Source organism: Oreochromis aureus, linkage group 17 (assembly GCF_013358895.1).
Source record: "Oreochromis aureus strain Israel breed Guangdong linkage group 17, ZZ_aureus, whole genome shotgun sequence".
NCBI lineage: Eukaryota > Metazoa > Chordata > Actinopteri > Cichliformes > Cichlidae > Oreochromis > Oreochromis aureus.
In genome coordinates this window covers 33,003,813-33,028,697 of record NC_052958.1, presented here as the reverse complement: position 1 = coordinate 33,028,697, position 24,885 = coordinate 33,003,813, and the positions used below count along the sequence as shown (strand labels likewise).

At 40.8% G+C, this 24,885-nt stretch overlaps 1 protein-coding gene across 1 annotated transcript in view; it reads right to left on the bottom strand.

The window, feature by feature from the left end:
• LOC116336361 (ephrin type-B receptor 1-like) overlaps positions 1 to 24,885 on the bottom strand; it is a 119,755-nt gene that overhangs the window by 14,118 nt on the left and 80,752 nt on the right. Inside the window, exons 10-15 of the mRNA XM_039601533.1 lie at positions 19,794 to 19,959; positions 19,314 to 19,419; positions 14,940 to 15,001; positions 14,639 to 14,836; positions 4,951 to 5,198; positions 188 to 255 (exon numbers count right to left, since the gene is read on the bottom strand). Of these exons, the coding sequence (XP_039457467.1) occupies positions 188 to 255; positions 4,951 to 5,198; positions 14,639 to 14,836; positions 14,940 to 15,001; positions 19,314 to 19,419; positions 19,794 to 19,959 (848 nt within the window). The remainder of the gene's footprint in view (positions 1 to 187; positions 256 to 4,950; positions 5,199 to 14,638; positions 14,837 to 14,939; positions 15,002 to 19,313; positions 19,420 to 19,793; positions 19,960 to 24,885) is intronic.

Sequence of the window (24,885 nt, the reverse complement as noted above, 5' to 3'; positions counted from 1 at the left end):
CCAGACAGCATTGGATAGCACCACATGAAATCTCAACATCTGAAAGAACTGATATCGCCAAAAAGAAATCTAAATCCTCATACCCATGTCTGAAAGATCAGAAAAAGTTTCTTCTTCATCTTTATAGTAAAATGGATTTCTGTAGTGGGATATGTGTGCGTGTGTGTCTGGGTGTAAGTGTCAGTACCTCATTCCAGATGCGATGCCCCTCAGCATACCAACCAGCTGGATCACTGGGAACTGCCCATCATTTTGCTGTGAAACCATGAACCGTGACAGGATTATTCTTATTTTCCATTATCAGACTTTTTCACTTTAGTGCTTTAGAAAGAATCTTGCAGGTAAGAAGATTTATTACCACTTCACAGAAAATGTCATAAGAGAAAAACATTTTTTACCCCCCCCATCCCCCTCCCTATTTGCAGCACAGATGATGGTGTGTACATGTGGTACGTTGTGTTACAGTCGCATAAAAAGAATTTGATCAAGATGATGCAAGTAAGAAAAAACTTGAACTTAATCTTTTGCAAGATTCCATTTTCTGCTTTCACTCCTTTGCTCATACTGTGTTCGTGTTGGCGCACGGCTGGCACAGGCTTAAAATACAGCATCTGAAACCCAACTTTTGCTTCTTGCTTCTGACAACTTTGCATACACCGACACACTAAAATCTTCAAGCACACTTCCCGCTGTGTGTTGGCCAGAAGGTTACAGAAACAGGTTTATGACCGGAAGGCTAAAATCTAGGTGGAAGAGTGAAAATGAATCCCTTTGACCTTCCCTCCTCAAAACCACTGTGGTGCCCTAAGGAAAGGCCTTTAACCCCCTAGAGCCCAGCAAGTCAGACTGTGGTTAGAATTTGCAGCTTCCAGGTGTGTAAATGTGATATACTCAAAGGACAACTATCCTTCAATAAATAACGGTAATTAAAAAAAGGGACCAAGAAATTGCAAACTGTGTCAACACTAGTATAACAAATGCTTTTACTTCTAAGCTATTTTTCACACATGAACTCTGGGCAGTGATCTGCAGTTGACCTTCCTCACATGCGGCACACAGCCGTAGAGAGTTCCCTTCAAACACTTTTTTAAGCTTCAGATGCCCCGTTTGGTTTAGATAGTTGCACACCCTTTCCAGGCAGCACAAGAGGCAGGAAGCAAGATGACTACTCCAGATTATTACCTGCACTCTTCTCTGTAACATCGCATAGACTTTGTACAAAGGATCTGCAGGGTTCAAGAGGTTTACTGTGACCATGTGGGATATTTGTTTTTTTCCCCACACGGAGCTCACAGTTGGGTGACGAACAGAAAAGTTCAGGGCAGCAGTCCGTGTGTGAAAACCACTCTGGAGAGAGTTAATTGAAACGCTGTGATAAAAGTGTTACAGCAGGCATTTTGGACCAATACAAAGTAGACAACTGGAAATTCTACAAAGCCTTTTTGCCGTCAGATGTAGCTGGATGTCAGCTAGTTTAAAATAAGTTTAAGCAAATGGAATCTCAATAACAGAGTCTGAACTATTTTAACAAGATTGCAAGTGAACAAGGTGCATAACCACCTTTATTGTTTATCACAGCCTGAAATGCAGTTTATGCTGAAGTTCAATAAGGAAAAGCTTTTCATTCATCTGTCTGCATTCCTGGGTTTTCAGGCTGCTAGTCTATTCTTTACATCACTTCCTCTTTTCCACGCTTTCAAACTTAATTCTGTCATCATCGCTCTGACCTAATCATTTTCTTGCACGTCTTCTGCTAGCCAATCAGCCTTTGCCTCAATGCTTCTCTGCCATAGTGCCTTTCAGACTCTCATTCATGTGACAAGTCTCCTCAGCAACTCAAAATCTCCATCTGCTTCCTCTCTGCCACCACCTGTATGTAAATTCCAGGAGGTCCTGTCCTATTAGCAACATTGGGCCCTGCTCTACTTTGTAGCTTCAGCTGAAGTCTAATAGCCAAATACTCAAACTCTATAAAAACCTTCTCGTCATTTCTTCAAGTCGTCTTCAGGAATACTTCTCCAGGCTTCGTTTAGGACATCCAAAGCTCTTCTTTGGATGTTGGCTGCGTTTTGTTCTGATCTCTGTAAAGATGATCCCACACTACTTCAATAATGTTGAGGTCCGGGCTCTGGGGAGGCCAATCTATCACTGATAGTGTTTGTTGTGTGTTTTTCTATCCAGCTATGCTTTTACTGCATTGGCAACGTGTTTGAGGTCATTGTCATAGTCAAAAATGAAGCTGTTGCCAATCAGACAGTGTATAAATGGTACGGGATGGTGGCTGCATTTCACTGACTTGAATGCAGCCCCAAATCGTGTCAAAGTCAGCATTTCACAGATGGCTGTAGACACTCACTGCTGTACCTCATTCCTGACCTCCTTGGTACATACTGATGAGGATCTCAGTTCAGTTTCAGTTCAGGTTTACTTACATAGCACCAAATGACAACAGTTGCCACAAAGCATTTCATACTGTAAGATAATGACCCCAAAAGATTTGAACTAAAACTTTCAAATTTGGATTCATCATCATCCGTAAGACCTGTTGTCACTGATTTTCAGTCCAATTCTGGTGTAATTTAGCAGAACCTTTTCTCCCCGTTTCCCATCCTTAACAATGGCTTCTTGACAGCCACCCTTCCACTGAGACCATTTCTGATGAGGCTTCATTAAACAGCAGATGGATCAGCAGATGCATCTCTCAGGTCCTGTGTCAGGTCTTTCAGGATTTTTCCTTATCATTTCTTGGCATTCTTCCAGCACGTTCTCCTCCCAAAATGTAACATATTGTGTGTGTGACGAATCGTTGGTATGTTACGCTTTCGGCCACCCAACCACTCTGTATGTTACACGTTCGGAAATGTCAGGAAACATGACAACCGTTTGGAATGAATCTACACATGTACATTTATTTTACTTTCTCATCATTAATTGCTTTAGAAAACACTATCTAATACGATTAAGACTGTAGTTAAGGTTAGAGATAAGGTTATGGTTAGAGTTAGGATTAAGGTTAGGGTTTGGGCTGGAATACACGGCTGGAGGGTGTGTTACCGCCAGGAGTGTCATTCTATTGAATTCCATCCACAATCTGGTGCATATCAAAGGGACACAGAAGAGTACCTTTTGCATTTCTATGGGATGCCTCGGGATGTGACAAATTGTCAGGAATGAGAACAGTCTCCATTCTTTGCAGACTCAAATAAAGAAATTGGAAGAAATGATGTCTTTTTGTGACAAGCTGCTAATAATAAATTGCCTAAAGACATAATTTAAAGATGGTTATTTGCCCAGCTGTATGTTATGTGTGGACAAAACAGTGTTTTATTCCTTGAGGTAGATTCTTTTTTTTCTCTTAATGATTGTTAATTCAGAGTTACAACAAACATTCATGTCAGAATGGGCAGGTGCAAGGACTGGATTGAAAATGAATGAAAAAGCAGCCAATGTCCAAAGAAAAAAACTTTGGAAGACCTTCAGAAAGTCTGGAAAGCCATTGCTCAAGACCGCTTGGAAACATTTTAAGAAAGTCAGTCTCCTTGGAATAAAAAAAATATGAGGAAATGAAGGGTCGCTCTAGACTTTTGCATAGTACTGAATAAGAAAAAGAAGTACAAAAAAAAGAAAGAAAGAAAGCAAGTTGACCAAGACTATGGCTTGGAAAGTTAAGAAAGTTCCTGTTTAGAGCTGCTGGAGGCTTTGTTGGATTTATGAAACATTTTTTGATAAAACTCAAAATATTTGCCTTTTTGCTACTTCACCTCTGGGCCAGGCTGTCTCTGTTTCTTATAAACATCACTGACATCTCTGCAGTCGAAGGTGTGTGTGTGTGTGTGTGTGTGTCTTTTAATTCACTTTGCGCATCAAACCTCACCTTTGATGCTCCTCTAGCCTAATCCTCTGCAGGCAAAGACCTTCTTCTAGGCACACACACACTCACACACACACGACATTGATCTTTTGGGTCTTGTGCCTCCAAGATGGTCACGCTAGGACAGCAACACCAGTAAGATCGATCATTGTGTTTGTGAATGTGCGTGTCTGTGTATGTGTGTGTGCATGAGTCATCGGGTGATTTCTGAGTCAAAAGGGGTCACGCTGTGAGAACCAAACATCAAAGAGTTTCTCTTTCTGTTTTTAGAGGCGCCTCAAAAGGAGGGCAGGATCAAAGAGACGGACAGACTGACAGACAGTCAGGCTGGCAGGATGAGGCGGAAAGAGCACAGGAAGGAAGAGAGGAGAAAGGGAAGCGCAGGAGGCTATTTCTGTCTTTGTGTCTATTTCTTCAAAAACTTACAGTCCTCCTCTCTCCAACTGTTGCTCTGTTTGGTTATTTAGTTTGAACCGAAGGTGAAGGTGCCTATACTCAGTTACCGCTTTATTAGGTATGCCTAATAAATAAACAGATTCAGATGTGGTAGAGGTATTAAATATTGCAAAAGCATGTGATATAATACTGTACAGTGCCATGTCAATGTGTGATGCTCAATCGTAATTTTTATCTTTTGTATTTCAGAGTGTAAATCGTGTGTTTCTTCCTGTCAGGCTGAAGGTGATGTTATCTTCATTTTTCTTAAGCATCATGTTGAGTTCTAGATGATAAATGGTTGGGAACTGAACCTGACCAACCAGACCATTAGCACCTTGAGCTGCTGAGCAGTGCTGTCCAGACAAGTGATGGTTGTTTTTAGAGTTGCTGAAACTTGCCGTAAGTGTGGAAAGCCTTTTTTTCTCTTGTCAGTTATATTTCTCCTATTTATGTTGGAGAAAAGTGTAGTAAGCCTTAATTATTAAGCTTTAGTAAGTTTGGCTATGTCGGGGTTGACGCAGTTCATATTAATGGCTATGGCACAGTGGCACTCCTCATTCCTTGGGAATTTCCCCTCATAGGAACCTTAATCAAACCTTTAGACAACATGTCCTGAAAGTGATCTAAAGTGTAGCAGTTACCCTGAGAAATGAGTCCAGTGCTCCATTCTCCATGAACTCTGTGATTATCATCGTAGGCCTGCTCTTGGTGACCACGCCCTCCAGTCTGATGATATTCGGTTGGTCAAACTGGCCCATGATTGAGGCCTCTGACAGGAAGTCCCTCCTCTGCCTCTCAGAGTAGCCCACCTTCAGGGTCTTGATGGCCACAGGGATTTCTTTTTTCCCCACAGGTTTCAGGCGACCTTTGTACACCTCACCGAACTCGCCTGAAAAAGAAGAAAATATAAAAGGGGTCAAATTAAAGCAAATTCCGTTTTTTTCCCCCAACAGGACAAAAAATGTGCACTAAAGTATTCCTTAATTTTGAACTATTAAATAAATGATTTACCAATAAAATGGGATACTAAATTGTTGCATTTTAATCGCATTAATAATGTAAAACGGGGGGCTCAAAAAAAAAAAAAAAAACAGGCTCGAGTTCATACTGAGCACATTCTTCTTTTGAATTGGATGACTTAGAGAGCCGTGTGTGTGAGGGAGTGCAAGTTAAACATACAAACACTGAAAGCTGAAAAGCTGCCATCTGCACCCTCGCTCTCATACTGATGGCCACCGAGCAGCTTCACCGGATTAGATTGAGGTCGAGGGGTTTTGCTCAAGGGCACTTTTTTTTTTTTCTCCAGAATAAAAGAACAACAAAAATTGGATCGCCTCAATAACCGCTCAAGGGTGAGGAAAGGTTGTGTAGCAGAGGTGGCAAACAAGATAAAAGGGACAGTGCCACTGTTGTTGCTTGGATACTTGGTTTTGCACACCACACCTCAAATATAATCTCTCAGTTAAATAAAGTCGGCCGGGGTTAAAGTGCTGGATGGAAAGAGTGCACCACTAAGGACATGTCAGGTTTGCCTTTTCATTAGAGTTTCAAAGAAATGTAAAAAAAAAAAAAAAGGTCAAAATGAGCTGAGACATTGTGCCCCAACTATAAACTATAACAACGTCAACCATGCGCCTTTTGGGGGTTTTTTTGTTTTACACTTCCTTATTGTGACTTGTGAAACAACCAGGTTTCACAAGTCACACGATCAGGCTTTCTGCTAATCCCTTCAGCATTTAAAAATTAGTTTTGCAGTGCTTTATTGAAGATATACTGTTTAGGAACCTAGCACTTCCATAACAGAGCGGACAGATAGCCGAAACACTCCGATTTTCCTTCCATTCCTACGCAATATGCACAATACAGCATGCAAAATACCACAACTTATGTGTTAATGCAGTTGAAGTGCATGTTACTAACTACCTTCTTATAGAGTCCCACCCTCTGTAAATGACCTGCCCAAAGGCTGTGCTTCCAAAGTGTTCGGAGCAAAGGAAAATAATTCATGTTCTTTTTTTTAACATAGCATCAGTTCACAACAAGTCACCGAGGTGGAATAAGAAAATACAAGCAAATGCAACTTCAGTGAGTTCTCCAAATAACAACAAAATACGCAGAGGAGAGTCATTTCACCTTTAATAAAACTTTTAATGACAGAGTGTTTACTTCATGCTTTTTGTGCATGTGTATGTGCTGCACATTAACATTATAACAATATATCTGCTTTTTTTTTTTTTTTACTGTGAAATGAGATCCTTTTAGTCTCGCTGTTATGTCATTTCCTGTTTTATTTTGATGACCTCTTGTCTCTTGTGCTTTGTATTCTTATCTACTTCCCCCGTCTTGTCATTTGTAATTAGTTTCAGTTGTTCTCTGCCTGCTGGCTGTTCCCTCGTTATCGTCTGTGTGTACATATTGTCTCAGTCTTACCTTGCTCTTTGTTGTGTTCTCCCTCATGCTCTATTCCTCATATAGTTTTGTTTTTAATTTTAGTCTCTCGATTAAAATTAAACTACCATAAAAAATTGGAGACTGTTTATTTCTTTGGAAGTGAGTAAACTTACAAATTCAGTAGGCGATCAAGCGTAACCTATAAATTTGAGGTTCAATAGTTCACGTGTCTCTCATTATGGTTTTCTTTGTGTTTTGCTGTGAAAGAAGCCGAACTGGTTGTAACTTCAATGAACTCGTTCCTTGCGCAAAAAATTCCCTTTCTGTGACACAGATGTCTTTTGTCAAAATAAATGCAGCTTTATGCTGATTGGGGACATGAAAATTGAATGTCACTTCAAAATAAAAGTCCTCATCCCAGAGATAAAAATCGGTGTGTGAATAATGGATGAGTAATGGGAATTGGATGACAGGCCGTGCCGTCCTGTCTCACTGTGATCTCTGCTCCACATCTTACTGCTCATTAAAAACTATCTACTGTCACCACTGTAAACCAGCCGACGCACAGACGGAGAGGGAGAGAAAAACTGAACGGGAAGGGGATGAGAGAGAGAGGGCTGTTGAAAGCATGAGGGGTGGTTATGAGCAGGCAATGATAATAAGGACGAGGTAGGGAGAAGCGATGGAAGGATGGGCTTTTTTCTCCAAGAGAGGCCATGTCAGATGACATGTCACCGCTCTTTGGAAAACAGACAAGGTCAAAGAGACGACGGGAAAATCAAAGGAAAGATTTAGTCGTTGTATTATAAAAATTCTTGAGTCTACATTATATCTAACTATGCTGCTTAGTAAAGAACTGTCAGATGAGATATGGTTGCTACTTCCTTTTATAAATGTAAGTGTTTCATGATTCGTCTTCAGTCAAATAAAGTGCTTTTTGTGAAGGACAATTCCTACAGTGTCAGTGATAGTAATACAAAAGGAGGAAAGGAGAGGGTGTTATCGCAGAGGGAGAGGATGAGGGAGTAAGGTGAGATATTTTTATTATCTCCTCAGGGTGCTTTCTTCTTTTATCTTCCCTGCTCAATCTGTTGTTCTGCTTCCTCCCCGCCCCCCAGCCCACCCCCCTTTTGGTTCTTTGTTTAGCATTTCGCTATACACAAACAAAGTGAAACTCCAGAGGGGGCTGAATCACAGAGGGAGCTCAACATAGGAGGAAGTATCAAAGAAATACACAGATTAAAAACAAAAGGCAAACAGCTATGGATAAACTTTCACTATCACTTAGAAAGGTAGAGATCCGCCCATTTAAGGGTTCAAAGTCCCCATCTCATATTACTCGGGCTCATATTTTCTCCTCCCTCCTAGCAGTTTTCAGCCCTTCTCTGTCACCTCTGGCTTAGGTGAGAAACTCTTTCGCTGAGGGAAATAAACCGAGAAACGGGGGAGGGATTACCAAAAGCCTCTCAGAGTACCTCAACAGACCAAGGCCCACGGCACATACTCGCAGCAGTTCTAGTTCACAACCTTTAACACCGTGAGCTCAATCGCTTTGAGTGTGATTGGTTTTGGTCAAAAGAAAAATAAGTAACAAGTTATCAAAGTATAAGATATGAAGAATAACGTTTTACTCCATCTAAGATCAAAAAATAAATAATCTGCACAAGGTTGTAAATTATGGCCAATAACAAACAGACTTAGGTCTGTGTAGACATTTAGCTTTAATTCCAGGACTTCAACAAATGTGTTGCATTGATTAACACAGCCTCAGTTTCAAAGGTTGAAAAGTAATTGGGCAATTGATAAGGAGTGTCATGGTCAGCTGAGGCATGTTCCCTCATTATTTCATAAGAAATGAAGCAGATGAAAGATCTGGAGTTGAATCCTAATGTTTAAATTTTATTTGCTTTTCACCAAAACTCTTAAAATGCAGCTCAAAAAGGGGTGAGTGCCAGTGAATGAGGCCAGCATTACACTAAAAAAACAAAATAAACGTATCAGAGAGATAGCAAAAGCTTTAGAAGTGGACAAATCAATGCCGCCATGAGTGGAAAGTGTGGAAAGGGCGAGAAACAGCTCATGAGCTGAAGGATAATACATCATCTGTCAAACATGGTGGAAGCAATGCCATGGCACAGGCATGTATGACTGCCAGTGGAACTGGGAGAGTAGTGTTCACTGATAATGTGATTGCTGATAGAAGTAGAAGATAAAAGGATGAACTGTGAGGTGCACAGGGCAAAACTCTCTGCTCAGACTCAGCCAAATGCTATAAAACTAATCTGACAGAGCTTCACAGTGCAAAGTATCCTACAAAAGCAACCCAAGAGCTTCTCAAAGCAAAGAAATTGGGATATTCTTCAATGTCCGAATCAGTTACCTGATTTTAGTCTAATACAGGACGCTTTTAATTACTGAAGACAATGTTGAACGCAAAGAGACCCACAAACTAGAAGAAGCTGAGGGTGGCTACAGTTAAGGCTTAGCAGAGCATCTCAAGGGAGATGAAAAAAATCTCTCTCAGTTAATTTTCAATAAAATGCTTAACATCACATATTGGCTATAAAGATGTAAATTTATGGATGAAATGCACACAGACAATGTTTAAATATATAGAACCTGATCAACTCTCTGTGGTCACGTTCTAGTAAAGGATATGGGAATGCTACAAATTAAATGTACCCTATACTTCTTAACAAAATTTATTCACAGAATCAAATGGTATTATAGCAGGATAGCTATTCAACTTAATCATGCTGAAAAAAAACTGAAGTACTCAGTAAAACTCTTCTTCAGTAAAAGTCTTGGTTACTTGCTGGTTACGACGGTTTTTGGCCATCACCTGTGATGGCAACTGGCTGAAACGAACCGTTCCATTTAAAAAGGTTGGTTACGTAGTAACAACAGTAACAATGACAGGAGCATCACAGCTAAAATTCATGGTGGAGGTGATCCTTTCTTTTCCATATCACACTTGACCAGCAAAGAGGCAGTGCCATGGTCCAGACAGGGAACCCAGGTGAAATCAAAAAATAACGCTTTATTTGAGTTGACAACAGCTACGCTTGAAGTTGTTATCAAAATCTTTGTGGGTAAAAAGCCAAAAAGAGCTGAAATGTGTTGAGAGCAACAGCAACCATCTGCCTCTGGCAGTTATTTTTTATTGATTATTAAACAGTAATAGGTTTCATGAAATTTGACCTGATAGATTTTATGCAATCTTGCTCTAAAACAAATGACAAACAGGAGCAGTCATATACCCATTCACACCTTGACTAATGTGAAAAATGATTCATATCAGCTTAATATATATTAAAATCTGAATGCATTTTGAAAAAATAACCATCTTCAAGACAGCATCATACTGAACTATCACCTTGCAATATTGAAGAATCCACCCCCACTTTATTGCAAGTACTCTCTTCCCTCCCATTTTCACCATTAACCAAATGACAGTTTAAAGTGAACCTCCAACCTTTGTGGGCCTAATGCTGTGATATACGATCTAAAAAAAAGAATGCCAATAAGATCAACATATGAACCTTTGAAAAAACTAAATAAATGAGGATTAATATTACCTTTCAAAATCTACTTGTAGCAAACAACAGTCCTGAACATCTGGTAGAGAATATATACAGGCTTAATTCTATCATTCCTGTGAGGCAGAGGTATGGCTTCAGTGCTTCTGCTTTATTTGTCGGTCTGTTTAGTTGTCTGTCAGTAATACTGTTCGAACATGAGTAACCAAATTTCAGAAAACCTGGCAGAGCATGAGTGAAGAAAGAGCCTATTAAATTTAGGTGCAGCTCCAGATCGCTTTCTTTAAAACTGTCACACAGACACTGGCTGTGTCTGAGAGTGTGAGTGCCTTTTCTGACGTCCTGATAACAAACAATAAATATATGCAAATTTTTTCTGGGGGGATAGAATAGTAGTAAACATAAATACACAGCTCTAATATCATTATATAATCAGTTCTTATTGCCTATGTACAGTACTGTGCAAAAGTCTTGAGCTACAATTCATTTCTTTAAATTTAGATTTTAAGCTGTCATATTTGATCTTTTTAAAGTAGTCTTGAGCAATAATTTCTCAGCTTTCTGAGGATTTGTCTTTGGACACTGGATGTTTTTTGGCTCATTTTCCGTCTAGGCCTGACCATTTTTCGAGGAATGCTTTTTTTCTTTGCCCTATCCAGCATAAGTAACTCTAGGATGAACCAGTAACAGACAACTTAAAATTCTTTGCTAAGTTGTATCTTTAGGCACTTTGTAGTAGCAACCTGTCATGGAAACACATTTGTTACCATTTTAGGTGACTCTATGAAAAACACGAAAGAGAACACAGTTTGACAGGCATAGAATTGTGTTCTGGCACCAACAAAGTGATTCCCAAAGAGCAATGACCTGAAAACTAATGTCTCAACACGGTGTGCCAAATTTGCAGAAGGGACAAAAGAAGAAGAATTTAGGTCCATAAATATTTGTACAGAAGCAATTAACTTTTAATGAAACAACTGCAGCTGAAGTGAAGACTTTCAGCTTTAATTTAATGGGTTGAACAAAAAGATTGCATAAAAATGTGAGGAACTAAACTTAACACAATCCCTTCATTTCAAATGCAGGTTAAAAGCAATTGGACTAATTAAATAACCGAAAATAAATTGTTCATTTCTAATACTTGGTTTAAAAGCCTTTGCTGGCAATAACAGCCTGAAGTCTTGACCCCATGGACATCACTAGATGCTGCGTTTTCTTCTTTTTAATACTCTGCCTGGCCTTTAGTGCAGCAGCTTTCAGGGTTTTAGCAGGCTAGTCCAATCTAGCTTTTCTATTCTTGAGGCTTATGAGTTGCTCACACCTTGCAGTGAATCCTCTGTATTTACTTTCATGCAGTCTTCTCTTTATGGTAGACTTGGATATCGATACGCCTACTTCCTGGAGAGTGTTGTTCACTTGGCTGGCTGTTGTGAAGGGGTTTCCTCTTCACCATGGAAATGATTCTGCGATCATCCACCACTGTTATCTTCCAGGTCACTCACTCCTAATATTGTAGCACTTTCTCAGATGGGTTTTTTCTGGATGGCTTGTTTCACCTGCATGGAGAGCTCCTTTGACCGCATGTTGTCTGTTTACAGCAAAATCTTCCAAATCAAACCTCAAATCAAATTCAGGCCTTTTGTCTGCTTAAGTGATAATGACATAACAAAGGAATTGCCCACACCCACCTGAAATAGCCTTTGACTCAACTGTCCAATTACCTTTTGTGCATTTAAAAGGAGAGTGGCACATATTTAGGACCTGAAACTCCCAAACCCTTCATCCAATCTGAATATGGATACCCTCAAATGAAAGCTGAGAGTCTACACATTATGTCTATGTCCATTATATAACTATAATTGGAATATGTTTCAGTAAACAGGTAAAAAATCAAAACCTATGTCAGTGTCCAAATATATATGTACCTAACAGTATCTACAACTGATGAACAGCATTTGAAAGTTATGCTTAAGAAAAAAGAATAAAATCCAACAAAGGCCAAACACAGGGCCTGAAAAATGCATCTGGCCCTCAGTTGATTCATCCACTGTTTCCCAAAGCCACGGCAAAAATGGTAAAGAAGCCATTCTTAAAAGCTCTATGTCAGTATTATGAAGTGGATCAGGATAGAGGTACAACAATGAGTGTGTACAGCCACTACAGCCATCATATAAAACAAAGTGGAGGCTTAGTCATGGTTTTGGGGTTGCATTTCAGTCAGCGGTGTAAGGAAAATAAAAAGAAAGTTCACTCTGTGCTGAAGGATAAACTTGATCGTACAAAATATTGACTTTCAAGCTTGTTTGAATTGTACAAACTGTGCTTTTGACTTATAGGTCGTGTCCAAATTCATGGGCTGCATCCTCCTGAGGCCGCATTTGTAGACCGATTACGTCACAGCGACGCGCCGAAGGCTGTCCAAATTCGTAGACTCCTCCGAATGCAGCTGACAAATGCGTCCTCCTTTTCCCCGAATTTGAAGGATGGGTCGGGTGTGTCCTTCGTGGCCCACCATATCCCAGAATTCATAGCGCGGCCCAGCCAAACTCCAGTTTCCGGCAATGGCGGCCGCTACTAAGTTTTAAAATTACTTTTATTAATCTTTCTGGGTCACAAAATAAACTTTTAACATATTTTCAGGCGAGAATGTAGCTGTGTAAACTTCAAATATCTGCTCGGTTTATCAAGGTATCGCATATTTGCAAAAGTGCTTCAACGTTTTCGGAGACGTCTGTTACCCACCAGCTTGATAGCTAACCGAGAGCTCAAGGGTCACTGAAGACGCCGAGAACGGCACAACTCCCGGCACATCATTTTCAGATCACCGCGGACTTTCGCTACTTAGGTTAAGCGTAATATATAAGTCACTTAGACAACCTAAAAAGGATATTGTTTGGCTTTTTTCAGTGTTTTATTTGTTCGTGAGTAAATCGGTTTGGCTGAGATTAAAGATATTAGATTAGATTAGATAAAATAAAACTTTATCAATCCCCCGGGTGGTTTTCACACAGCTGAATAAACGTCAAACAGAAAACTGATTAAACAGAAGTGTGAGATGGTCGAGAATTTACGCCAGTGTCCTGTTATATTTTACATAGCAAGGAGCAGACGGCTGAGTTTATTAAACGCCACCGAGACAGCGGTGACGTTAATCAGAAGGCTAGACCGTCCAATTTCACAGCCGTTTACTTCCGGCCTACCCGACCTTCTGGGGACCCGGCCCACGTAGACCGCGAAGGCCGGGTCCTCAGGAGGATGCAGCCCATGAATTTGGACACGACCATATACTGTAGTTTCCTTTATGTCTGTGAAGGTTCTCAGTCATCCAGGTCATCGTAGTCTAAGGAGCTTGGAAAGAAAAGCGTCTGGACTTCTTTAAGTTGCTTTAAGACGTTTCACCTCTCATCCGAGAAGCTTCTAAGGTCAAATTGTGGTCCCAGATTTAAGCCCTATGGGAGTGTCCCCCCCAAGAGGGAGAAAGGACCCCCTAATCAGTGTTCTAAGGTTTTTATCTAAACCTTAGAACTGAAGAAGCTTCTTGGATGAGAGGTGAAACGTCTTCAAGCAACTTAAAGAAGTCCAGACGCTTTTCTTTCCAAGCTCCTTAGGCTAGTTTCCTTTATGTTTGTACACACTTCAATAAAACTGCTGCATTTATTTTCCAGTGAAATGAGGGGTGGCTTAAGACTTTCGCACGATACTCAAGCCCAACGACTGATAACTGAAGTGGATGATAACTCACACTCCGTTTTATACTTTAAAGGTGTTCCTTGTTTTTCTTTCCTTCCTCTTTTCCTTTCTCCTTTTCTCATTCAGTAGCCAAATTGCCCCCCCCCAAAAAAAATCTGAAGCAGCCCTGGGACTCTCAACTTTCTCTGTTTGCCAAACATCATACAGCATTTTTACAGTGAGAGTGCAGATAGCCAAAGAGAATGCATGAAGACAGTTTTAATTTATTCCTGTGAAAGTTTTCAACATGAATAAAACATCTCTCCTGACTTCAAAGGAAAAATAAAGCAAAATAATAAACTGGCATTGTGTGATTCCAGATCTTCCTCATTCACACTAAAGTCTGGCACAGTTGAGGAATTTGATTAATTTGCTGTAGAGGATCTGCTCCTTCACATGGCGGTTGGTTTCATTAAATAAACCAAGGTTTGCTTTTCTAGCTTGTGTTTTGAGGCACTTTATAGAGGATAGCAGTGCTGTGATTGTGGTTATTTTTTCATCTCAACCTTCAACTGATTTTGCTTAAACTGAATGAATGCAGTGGTTATTCAACACATCTGAAAATAAATACAGACTTTCCCTTGCTGAGATTTTCTTTCAACAGCTTATAGAAACAACACGATGAAAGCGAAAGGGTCACCAAATACACGAAGGCACTTAAAATATCTACCTGATCCGATGACTTCCTCTATTTTGACACAGGAGGGATCGATTTCCTTGGCAAACTCTCGGACAGCCTCATTGGGGTCCTCGTAGGTGAAAGGGTCAATGTAGATCTTGACCCCCGGTGAACTGTGACCCTCAGATAGGCTGGGAAAGGTCACAGTGGGTGTGGGTCCACTGAACATGTCTGGCCTCAGAGTCACCTCTGAGGACAAAGTCAGAAAGCTCGAATACACACACTGTTTTAACACATATTTTATGTATCGTGATAAAGAAATAAAGAGCGCAGTGTTAGCAGGGGGTCGTACCTCCTCCTGTGTTGTACTGCTGCAGCTTGTCACCATATACGCTCTCCTTCAGCTGCCTTCTCCTGCAGACAGAAACACGGACACAGATTTACGGGGAAGAAAAAATGGCAAGTAGGTAAAAAAAAAATAAAACAACTCAAAGTTAGAAATGTTGCAGAAAGATCATGCTAATTGGTTGTCCTCTCGCTGCTTCTCTTTTGAGGTGAAATAAATTGTTTTCCAGAAGTGTGCTTAAGAGAGTCTGTCAGGAAATCATTAGTATTGGGTGACTTGTTCGTGCTCTTTGTCATCAGCTCTTGTTTCCCGCTTCTCTCCGAGGCAGAAACTAAAGGAATGCACGTGGTAATATTTTAATATGTGGACTGATCTCCACAGCAGACACCTAATACTGAGCGCAGGAGAGACAGCTTGCCGCTTGCTATTTCTGGGAGTTCATGGGGTCACTGAGACTTTGGACATTTCTCATTTCACAGCTAGTTTAAAACTCTTGCCGTATTAAATATTATAATTTAATACGTTTTTTTTGCACCACTTGTGTGTGATTTATTGGTCTACAACTTTATTTCTACTAGGAGTCATTTCAAATCCTTTTTTAAAAATTTGTGAAGTACATTTAGAAATGTTACCTTTGTGTACACAACCAATGTTATTTCATAAGAATCTTTTGTTCGTGGTCTTGCACTCTAATTTTGATATTTCTACTTCACATAGCCCACCTCTCCCTTAATGTCAGCTAGGATGGGCTCTAGTTCATCTGCGACGCCCTAACAGGATAAGAAAACAAATATTTTACAGTCCAATGCATCCAAAATTTAAAGTTAGACTAACTTGTAGGTCTCCTTGCTGTCAGTGGCTGTGGCCATGAATGACCGTTATTCGGAAAATGCCACACTCGGTTTTTGTAGTACCATACGCAGATAAAAAGGTATTGGAAATACCTAACAATAATAGCAATAGCAGCAGCAAGTGTAGTTTGAGCTTGAATCAGTTGATAAGCAAAAGGTTAAAGACTACAGTGTACAGAGAGGATTTCACTTAAATGCATACATGCAACTGCAAGCAGGCATACTGGTGAGAGAGGTGAGAGAGTCGCAGCTGCCAGTGGTGGAAACTACACTATATTGCCAAAAGTCAAAACGCAGCAATCCAAATCATTGAATTCAGGTGTTGCAATCACTTCCATGACCACAGGTGTATAAAATGAAGCAGCTAGACATGCAGGCTGCTTCCACAAACATTTGTAAAAAAATGGGTCGCTCTCCGGAGCTCAGTAAATTCCAGTATGTTACCGTGATAGTGGAACAAGTCCAGTTGTAAAATTTTCTCACTACTAAATATTCCACAATCAACTGTTCGTGATGGTAAATGGTAAATGGCCTGTATTTATATAGCGCTTTTATGGTCCCTAAGGACCCCAAAGCGCTTTACATATCCAGTCATCCACCCATTCACACACAGGTGATGGCAAGCTACGTTGTAGCCACAGCCACCCTGGGGCGCACTGACAGAGGCGAGGCTGCCGGACACTGGCGCCACCGGGCCCTCTGACCACCACCAGTAGGCAACGGGTGAAGTGTCTTGCCCAAGAACACAACGACCGAGACTGTCCAAGCTGGGGCTCGAACCGGCAACCTTCCGATTACAAGGCGACCTCCCAACTCTTGAGCCACGATCGATATTATAACAAAGATGAAATGATTGGGAATAATCACGCCACAGGCTAGAGCAGTGCAGATGTGTCGTCTGGAGCAACGAATCACACTTCTCCGTCTGGATGACTGTGGGTTTGGTGGTTGTCGGGGCTCTCCCTCATAGTTTCCAGTGAGAGGAACTTGTAATTCTTTGATTTCATGCTCCCAACTGTATGGGAACAGTTTGGGGATGGACCTTTCCTGATCTAACATGAATGTGCATCAGTCCACGAAGCAAGGTCCATAAACGCATGGATGAGTGAGTTTGGTGTGGGAGAACTTGACTGGCCTGCACAGAGTCCTGACCTCAACCTGACTGTACACTTTAGGGATCAATTAGAGCACAAATTCACTTCTGGAAGAATGGTCAAAAATTCCCATAAACACTCTTAAACCTTGTGGAAAGCCTTCCCAGAAGAGTTGAAGCTGTTATAGCTGCAAACCCTATGGATTAAGAATGGGATGTCCCTCAGGTTCATATAAGTGTGAAGGCAGACAAGCAAATACTTTTGGCAATGTAGCGTATATTTAGTAAGGTACCATTTAATGCAACTTCAACTACACTTCATTTCAAAAAGTATTATTTTACTTTCCAAGACATTTATTTAACAGCTCCAGCAAATAGTTTTAAATGAACATTTTACACAGTTGATAATGTTTTAAAATAGAGCACATTATTAAAGCCAACACTGGTGGTTTCCTAACCTTTCAAGCTCGCTGAATTACAAAAAGCAGAATGTAATGAGATCAGTCAAATGTCTGTGTTTTTTAACAGCTGCAACAAATAGGGATTTTTTTGGATCCAAATTTCTCACATGGTTTAATTTCAATCGAAATTCAAATGATATGACACCACAAAGAAAAGGAAAAAAACATCAAAGATGAAAAACAAACAACATATTAGTCTATCACATCTTTTTCTTCTTACCACCAATCATGTCCTCAAACCTTTACCCTATTACCCCTATGTATAAAGTAATTCAAATAAGCTGTTCATGCACTGATACCTGTAATTTAACAATCTAACGATGTCATACAGAATAATACGACACCCAGAAACGCCAAAGTGGTACTTTTGCAACATTGCTTTAACTTCATTTTAGTGGTCAAGCACATTTTCAGGAGGTGGTGGTGCCACAGGGTTCCTCTTGTCTCCAATTGGAAAAATGGTGAAATGCTGCCTCCTGGTTGGGGTTTAGAAGCTAGTATCAAATATGACGGCCTCTTATTCCCAAGTAACAGGAAGTGCAGTGTGACTTGAACCAACAGATTGGCACAACATCTGCAGTGATGTGGGTGCTGTACCAGACAGTCATGGTAATGAGATTACCACTCCACCAACAGTCCAACTCTCATGAGACTGCAACAAATAGTGCAAATAGTGATCATGAGATCTAGTAATGACCAAACGACTAAGACCGATGAAATCAGTTTCCATCAGTAGAGGGAATGGGCTCAGCTTTGGAGATGAGGAGAACAGCTCAGACATCCAAAGGATCTCCTGCTCCTCCCTGTCAAAAGCAGGGAGGAGGTTAGGAGGTCTTAAGGGAGCCTTCCATTGGAGGTCATTGGGCATATCCAAACATGAGGTGATCCTAGAATAGACTCAGGGCTCACTGAAGTGATTGGGAGCACCTGGGAACACCTCAGGTCCTCCAGGATGAACTGGAAAGTGTTGCTGGGGAAAAGGAATACCCTACTTGGCTTAGTGCCATTGTGACCTGACTCCGTATAAGTGGAAGACGATGAATAGATGGCTTGATGGTGTTTTGTATGGACTGATGGATGGACATTTTATTACAATTATTCATGCAGAACTTTCACTTGTCATTGATTTTTTGACACATCAACAACATATAAAAATGTTACTTTTATCAGTTGTAAATTAAAGGAGGTACATCAGCTGTGGCTACGCTCCACACAACACAATCCCAGAGGCTTCCATTATCTGGTTTACGCTTAAGTAGCGATAGCTCGCACCGTGCGCTAGGTGCTGTTTATATGGTTGATAAACTTCCATTTTTTTCTTTTTTCTTTTGTTTACCATTTTAGCTGAAATAGAAGAATGCATGTGCAGCAGCTCTTTTATTCATTTAAAGGAGCTTTGTTAAAATACATTTATTTGATTGATATTTGTGGGTGTCAGATTTATTTTACTGGATAATTATATTTGAAACAGATGGCAAATGTCAGGAAAGAGAGCAGGGGATTAGCAAAATGGGTGAGGGATTCTGTTGCTGGGGGCATTTTTATTCATGTGGTATGCACCATGGCCAATCGGCCATGAACATTTATCCTGGAAAAAAAATTTGTTCAAAGTCCACTTACTGCTTTTAAAAAAGCATCTACCGGTCTCTCTCAGCTAATCGATTTCCTCAGTGGTCATTAAACAATGTGATCTAAAGACGTGATGTGTGGAAGCTGCAACTGTGCTACTGAAGTGCTGCTTTGTCCACATAATTACAAATACCTTTGCATTTCGTTCAAAGCTCAAAAAAGTGGAAAAAAGTGGAGAACTGCTATTTCAACTGTCAGTTAATGTTCATAGTCTGACAAGTGAAAAGTATGTTATTTAATAGGACACGTGTCTAGCATCTCTACCTCTTTGGACATTGCAGTGAAAGACATTTATCTGCAGCTGCACTTTCGTGTGAAGTGAGCAGGTGTGTCAGCTGTGCGTTACCTGGTACAGATGATGGCGATAGCTACTAGTGATACAATACACACTCCACCTACTAAGGAGCCAGCAATCAGAGAGAGCTGCTGTCCGAGCTCTGACTTATATTCATCTGCAGAACACACACACACACACAAATTAAGAAAAATATTATATTTCATACTCCTCATATGTTTCAGTCTTGCATACACACAGCTGAGCATGTCTGGAAGGGAAAATATATAACTGACAGTTTTTTTCTCTCTCTAATACACAGAAAATATCATTTACAAGGCTCATTTTACATGACTGCAAGCACTCTCCACAAACACACGCACACACACAGAAAGTAAGGGAGAATTTAATCACTTCACAGCCAGAATTTCACTCTTGCGCAACCCTCTCACATTCCCTCTCTCAGCCCAACACTCGCTTTCCTCTCCACCACGAAAACCCACACCCACACAAACACCTCCACACACTCCAGATAACCACCCACCCACTTACCGTCGGTGAGGGTTTGGAAGAGCATCTCTTTGCTGTAGGCTCCGTAGCCCGCTACAGTGCGGGCCCTCACCTGGACCACATAGCCGGTCCCGGGTCTCAGACCCTCCAGAACCACATTAGGTGTTTCGCTTAGGACCATCGAACTGTTCAGCACGGATGACTGCAACTGTGTGTGAGGTACAGAGACAATTAGGAGATATATTTAAGAAGCACCCCAGACAGACTAAAAGAATATTTTGGTCACAGACAGACTAACTTCAGCACTTAGTTTTGGCCAGTATAAACAAAAATACATCCAAAGTAAAGCGAAAACAAAAGAAATTGGTAAAAGCACCCTTTGCCAGGCTTCATCACATTGCCCTGTTCCAAATAACAAAAATATTACAGTTACATGAAGTGGTACAATATGTAGTCATGGAGATAGTTTGGGTTTATTAATCCATATTTGGATATCTGTGTTTTCATGTAATGTGGAGCTAAAACGGGGGAAAAAAGTAATCCACAGGCCTCACTGTGTACAGCTTTTATTTTATTAAAACTTCATGCAGTGAAGTCACTGAATTGTTGTTTTAGGGAAGAGTGTGCTGTGATACACAGTGGCAAAAGCACAATTTTATTTAGTCTTTTTTCTTTGTGGTTATCTAAAAAGCAAGGCAACACTTCACATAGGTAGGTTTGGAATACTGGTGTCCCATACTAAACAATATCATCATTTCAAAATGCATTTTGTATTTAATCAGTTTATCATTGTCGAAAATGAAAATTTGTTTGATGAATTTGTAACTGTTACAAATTTGCAAAAAACTAAGAAATCAGGAAGGTGGCAAATACTCTTTAGCAGCACTGTGTGTGGGTCACTATCTAACCTAATCCACCTCGAGAATACAAGAAGTCTACGTGGTGCCGCCTTCCTTTTTGTTTTAATGATCTCCAGAGCTGAGAGCTGTACACAGACACAAGAGACTCATCAGTATTACACCCCATGATTCAACAGCTAGAACAACCTTAAGAAGGAATAACTTAATATTTCCTTAATGACTTTCTAAGCCATTGTGCGAGGATTTATAGAGGTGCTCACACTTTCTGCTCTTCAGTTAATCAAGTGTGTTTGATTAGCAGCACCTGGCTGCCACTTACCCTCTCAATTCCTATGGAGGCAGTGACTGATTCTGAGTTTTGTTAAATAAATAATGACACAGTGCACATGTTTTGTAGTCCATCTGAGTTTGTATTTACCTCATTCATAGACCAGATGTATGCACCAGATGTGTAAAACTTTCTTTTTACCCTGACTGTACACATCAGCAATTGCTTGTAGATGGATCGATGGTCGCCAGTTTGAAAATTTGAACATATTATCCAACCCCTCTGATTAGCTCTATTGCATCTGTAACCATAACCAGCTCACGTCATGGTTACACTGACATCCTGGATAAAACGATCTACACTATGGAAAAGTGAGTCATGAATAAAGAAACACTACTTAACTTAGACCTCTGTGTCGTAACTAAACACTAAGATTGGGAGACTGCCATTTTTTTGCACCACATAAAGATTCAATAAGTCAGTTTCCTCTTTAAGACATAAAAGGTCAGAAACAACCATTTTGCGAGGTGTGAAGCCCTATTCAAAACTAAAGAACTACTAAAGCTGCTGCCTTTGCAGACTTGATATTGGTATTCTTAAACAGATTACACCATATGATTTGTGAGGCTTAATTTGATTCAAAATGGGCAGAAGGCATTCAAAATACAGCGGCAGACTGAGTGTGTGCTGAATGAATATAATGATTCTGTGCATAGGAAACAGATTCCACACAGCAGAAAACAGTATGTGAGCTTAACCTTCCCTTCCCCATCAGTCTCTTATACTAAACTGTAACCAGAGTAAAGGGCAAAGTTGTCCTATTCTCTCTGGAAACCCGAATCCTCACAGGATCTTCTCAGACATCAAAGGTTCCTCTGGTACAGTTGCAGTCACTGTCAGAAGGCAAGAAGTCAGAAATCTTTAGCTGGCACTACTCTTAATCGTGCGATTTCCAACATTTACCACGTTAGCACCACTTTGTAGCCAACCCTACAAAAACAATGAATAGTCTTTAGCAATCCTGTGTCATTATTTCTGGGAAGACACATAAAAAGGATATGTTTTTCCAGTTTTCTTGGTGTGGTAACAGAATCTTGCCACATGAGAACAAATGTTGTTCAGCTTTTACAAGCTCACTATCGTTAACATTTCTGAACCTCCAGTTTTTGGCTCATATGATGCTCCTTCATCTCATATATCTTCCAGTCACTTTTTCACCCCTTTTAACCCCCACCCCCCTTCATTCCCTGCATACATATGTATTTCTGTCACAATGCAGTTAATTAGCCATTACCCCCAGAGACAGGTGAGAATTTGGTCTTCACCCCTTCCACTTCTTCTTCTGGACTGAATTAGGTATGAGACCTATCAGGCCACTCCAATAAACCAAAGACCACCACCTTGTACTGCTATCTTTCTCTGTCTGCCTTCTAGACTTCCTGTCTTCAGTCAGTTTCTTTCAGATAAAAAAAAAAAAGCTTCACTGCAGTTAATTTGAAATGGAGTCTGGAGAGAATGACAGATATAATGTGGTGATGGCATGAAAGTAGAGGAAGGGAAGCGTGCAGTGAGGATGAAGGGTGGTAGGGTGGAGGGGGTCAAAAGCATAGCAAAGATGAGAGGAAGAGAGATGATGGTGGTGATGAACAGGACGGGTCAGGAGGGAAAAGAGTGGGAAGAAATTGAGGGAAAGGCAGGCGAAAAAGCAGGGAGGGCTACCAGAAGGAACGGATGAAAGAGGGTTAAAGATGATTGTTTTTATTATCGTAATCTTTCATAACCAACACTCATCCCCCGATCACCAGCCCCCTGTGTTGCTGCAGGGGCCTGTTTACTTTTTCCGGTATGCGATATCATGTAGTATTTATTACCTTCATTCATGTCATCTTAATACACTGATATCTCTTATTAACATATATAAAAGACGGACCCTGCTAATTGCTTTCTCATAATTAGGACATAACGCAAGGACAAGTGTTGAAGGCTTGAAGCGAATGCGTTATATTTGCAAGTGGACAGAGAAATGGGGTATTGTGTTGGGGGTGAAGTTTGAATTTGAAGGTGTGTGTGTGGGTGGGAGGGAGGGAGGATGAAGGTGGCTCTGTTTGCCAGAATGAAGAGGTTAGGGGGCAGCCCATCTGGGAAGGCCTGGTAGCCAGAGATAAGTAATGGGGAAAAATCCAGCCTTCTTGCACCATATCAAATCTACTACATTAAAACCTCATTATCTATAGAGTGGGAGTGGAAAAGGAAGGTGCGGGGTGGGGAGGATGGGGGGACAAGAGAAGGTGGAGAAATTACAAAAAACTGCCAGAGCAGGAAGTAGAGTACAGCTGTCTGGTAAGAAAAACCTGTCCTCTCTCTGCAGGCTTATCAAACCACTCCCTGGGGACATCTTCACTTTCAAATATGTGCTAAAATTAGTCTTTATGTGGCCGACTGCTCCGTGGTGTGAAACGCGGCGTCTGAATTGGCTTCCGCGTTAAATGATATTGAAGTAAAAGCAGCAGCAAATAAGGCTGACTTAGAGTAAAGTCACTGTCATGATTTTGACTAACTAAGGGTTTTATCTGTGGCTGTCAGACCACAGCTGCAGTACATCTCTCAGTGAGAGAACTACTTCTCACCGTGTCCTCAGCTCACTTTAATTGCCCAGCGAGAGGCAGAATCTCGACCTCCTCTTCTCTCCCTACTCGCCATCTTTCCTGGAACTTTGCTGATACCAAAACTGTGAGAATAAGAGGAGCGGTGAGTGCTCCATATGGAGATAGGGCTACTGTGCTCTTCCTGTTATTTATTTATTTTTTGATTATGCCTCAGTGACAACACTGGGTATGTAGAGCAAAAGACTGTGAAAGAAACACAAAAAATGACAAACATGAAACACTAAACCCACATAAGAATATAGATCAAATTTTTAAAAAAAAATGTTTTAAGGTGGTAAACAAAGCCACAACTCCTTCCTGTGCATCTAAGAGTACAATCACTATTTATGCTGGTGTAGGCTTTTCAGGAACTGCCTTATGGGACTGGCATGGTTGTGCGCTGCTCCTAGACAGCCAATGCACAGCTTTGTAGACTCTTGTCTACATGTAGTAGCTGTCTGCTGACAACAGGGGGCAGTGTCAAAAATATGCTGAGCAACAGGTCTGTAGAGTATACTTTATTGATCCTTGTGGGGAAATTCCTCTCTGCATTTAACCCATTCACTCTATGAAGCAGTGGGCAGCCATTGGGCGCCCAGTTAGCGGTGTGCGGGGACGGTAGCTTGTTCAGGGATACCTCAGGGTAGCCGTTCAGTTGATTCTAACCCCCGACCTTCCAATCATGGAGCCACCACTCTACCTCCTGAGCCATCCCTGCCCATCCCTGTAGGCTATTCTTGAAGTTCTAATACATTTGTTTACTACACTCTTTGTCTGCGCTTTATTGATCTTTCCATGACTTTGTAGCCTCCCTTTCCTGTTCAGGCCAGCGTTTGAATCCAGCATTCAACCTATGCATAGCATCAGCAACATCTACATACTGTTGGTTATTTTCTTGCTGTATGTAAGCAAGCCCACGTAGACTGCATAGCATAATCCTGTACTCTGCGTAGCCAAACACCTACGCAAAGAGTCTACAGACGCAGTAGCATGAATCCCACTTGAAACAACTATTATCCGGTTCTGTGCTTCCGGATAATGTTTGAAATACAGCCAGTCCTACCCTGGAGAAACATGAAACATTTTACATTTGAACGATAGATGAAATGAAAATGATACAAATGGTTTTCGTTTATCGGAGATGAGTCACCCTCACCGAGCTTACGGAATCTCTCCTTTATTCCTAAAAGAAAAATCAGCGTCTGTCGTCTAATGCCCATTACAGATAAGAGACATTGAATCGGCATGAGTCTAAATGAAAGTTTTGTATAAGAATTAGTGAGGTTTAAGAGACAGTAGTGAGACCTGCTATGGTGTATGGTTTAGAGATAGTGGCACTGATAAAAAGGCGAGTGGTGGAG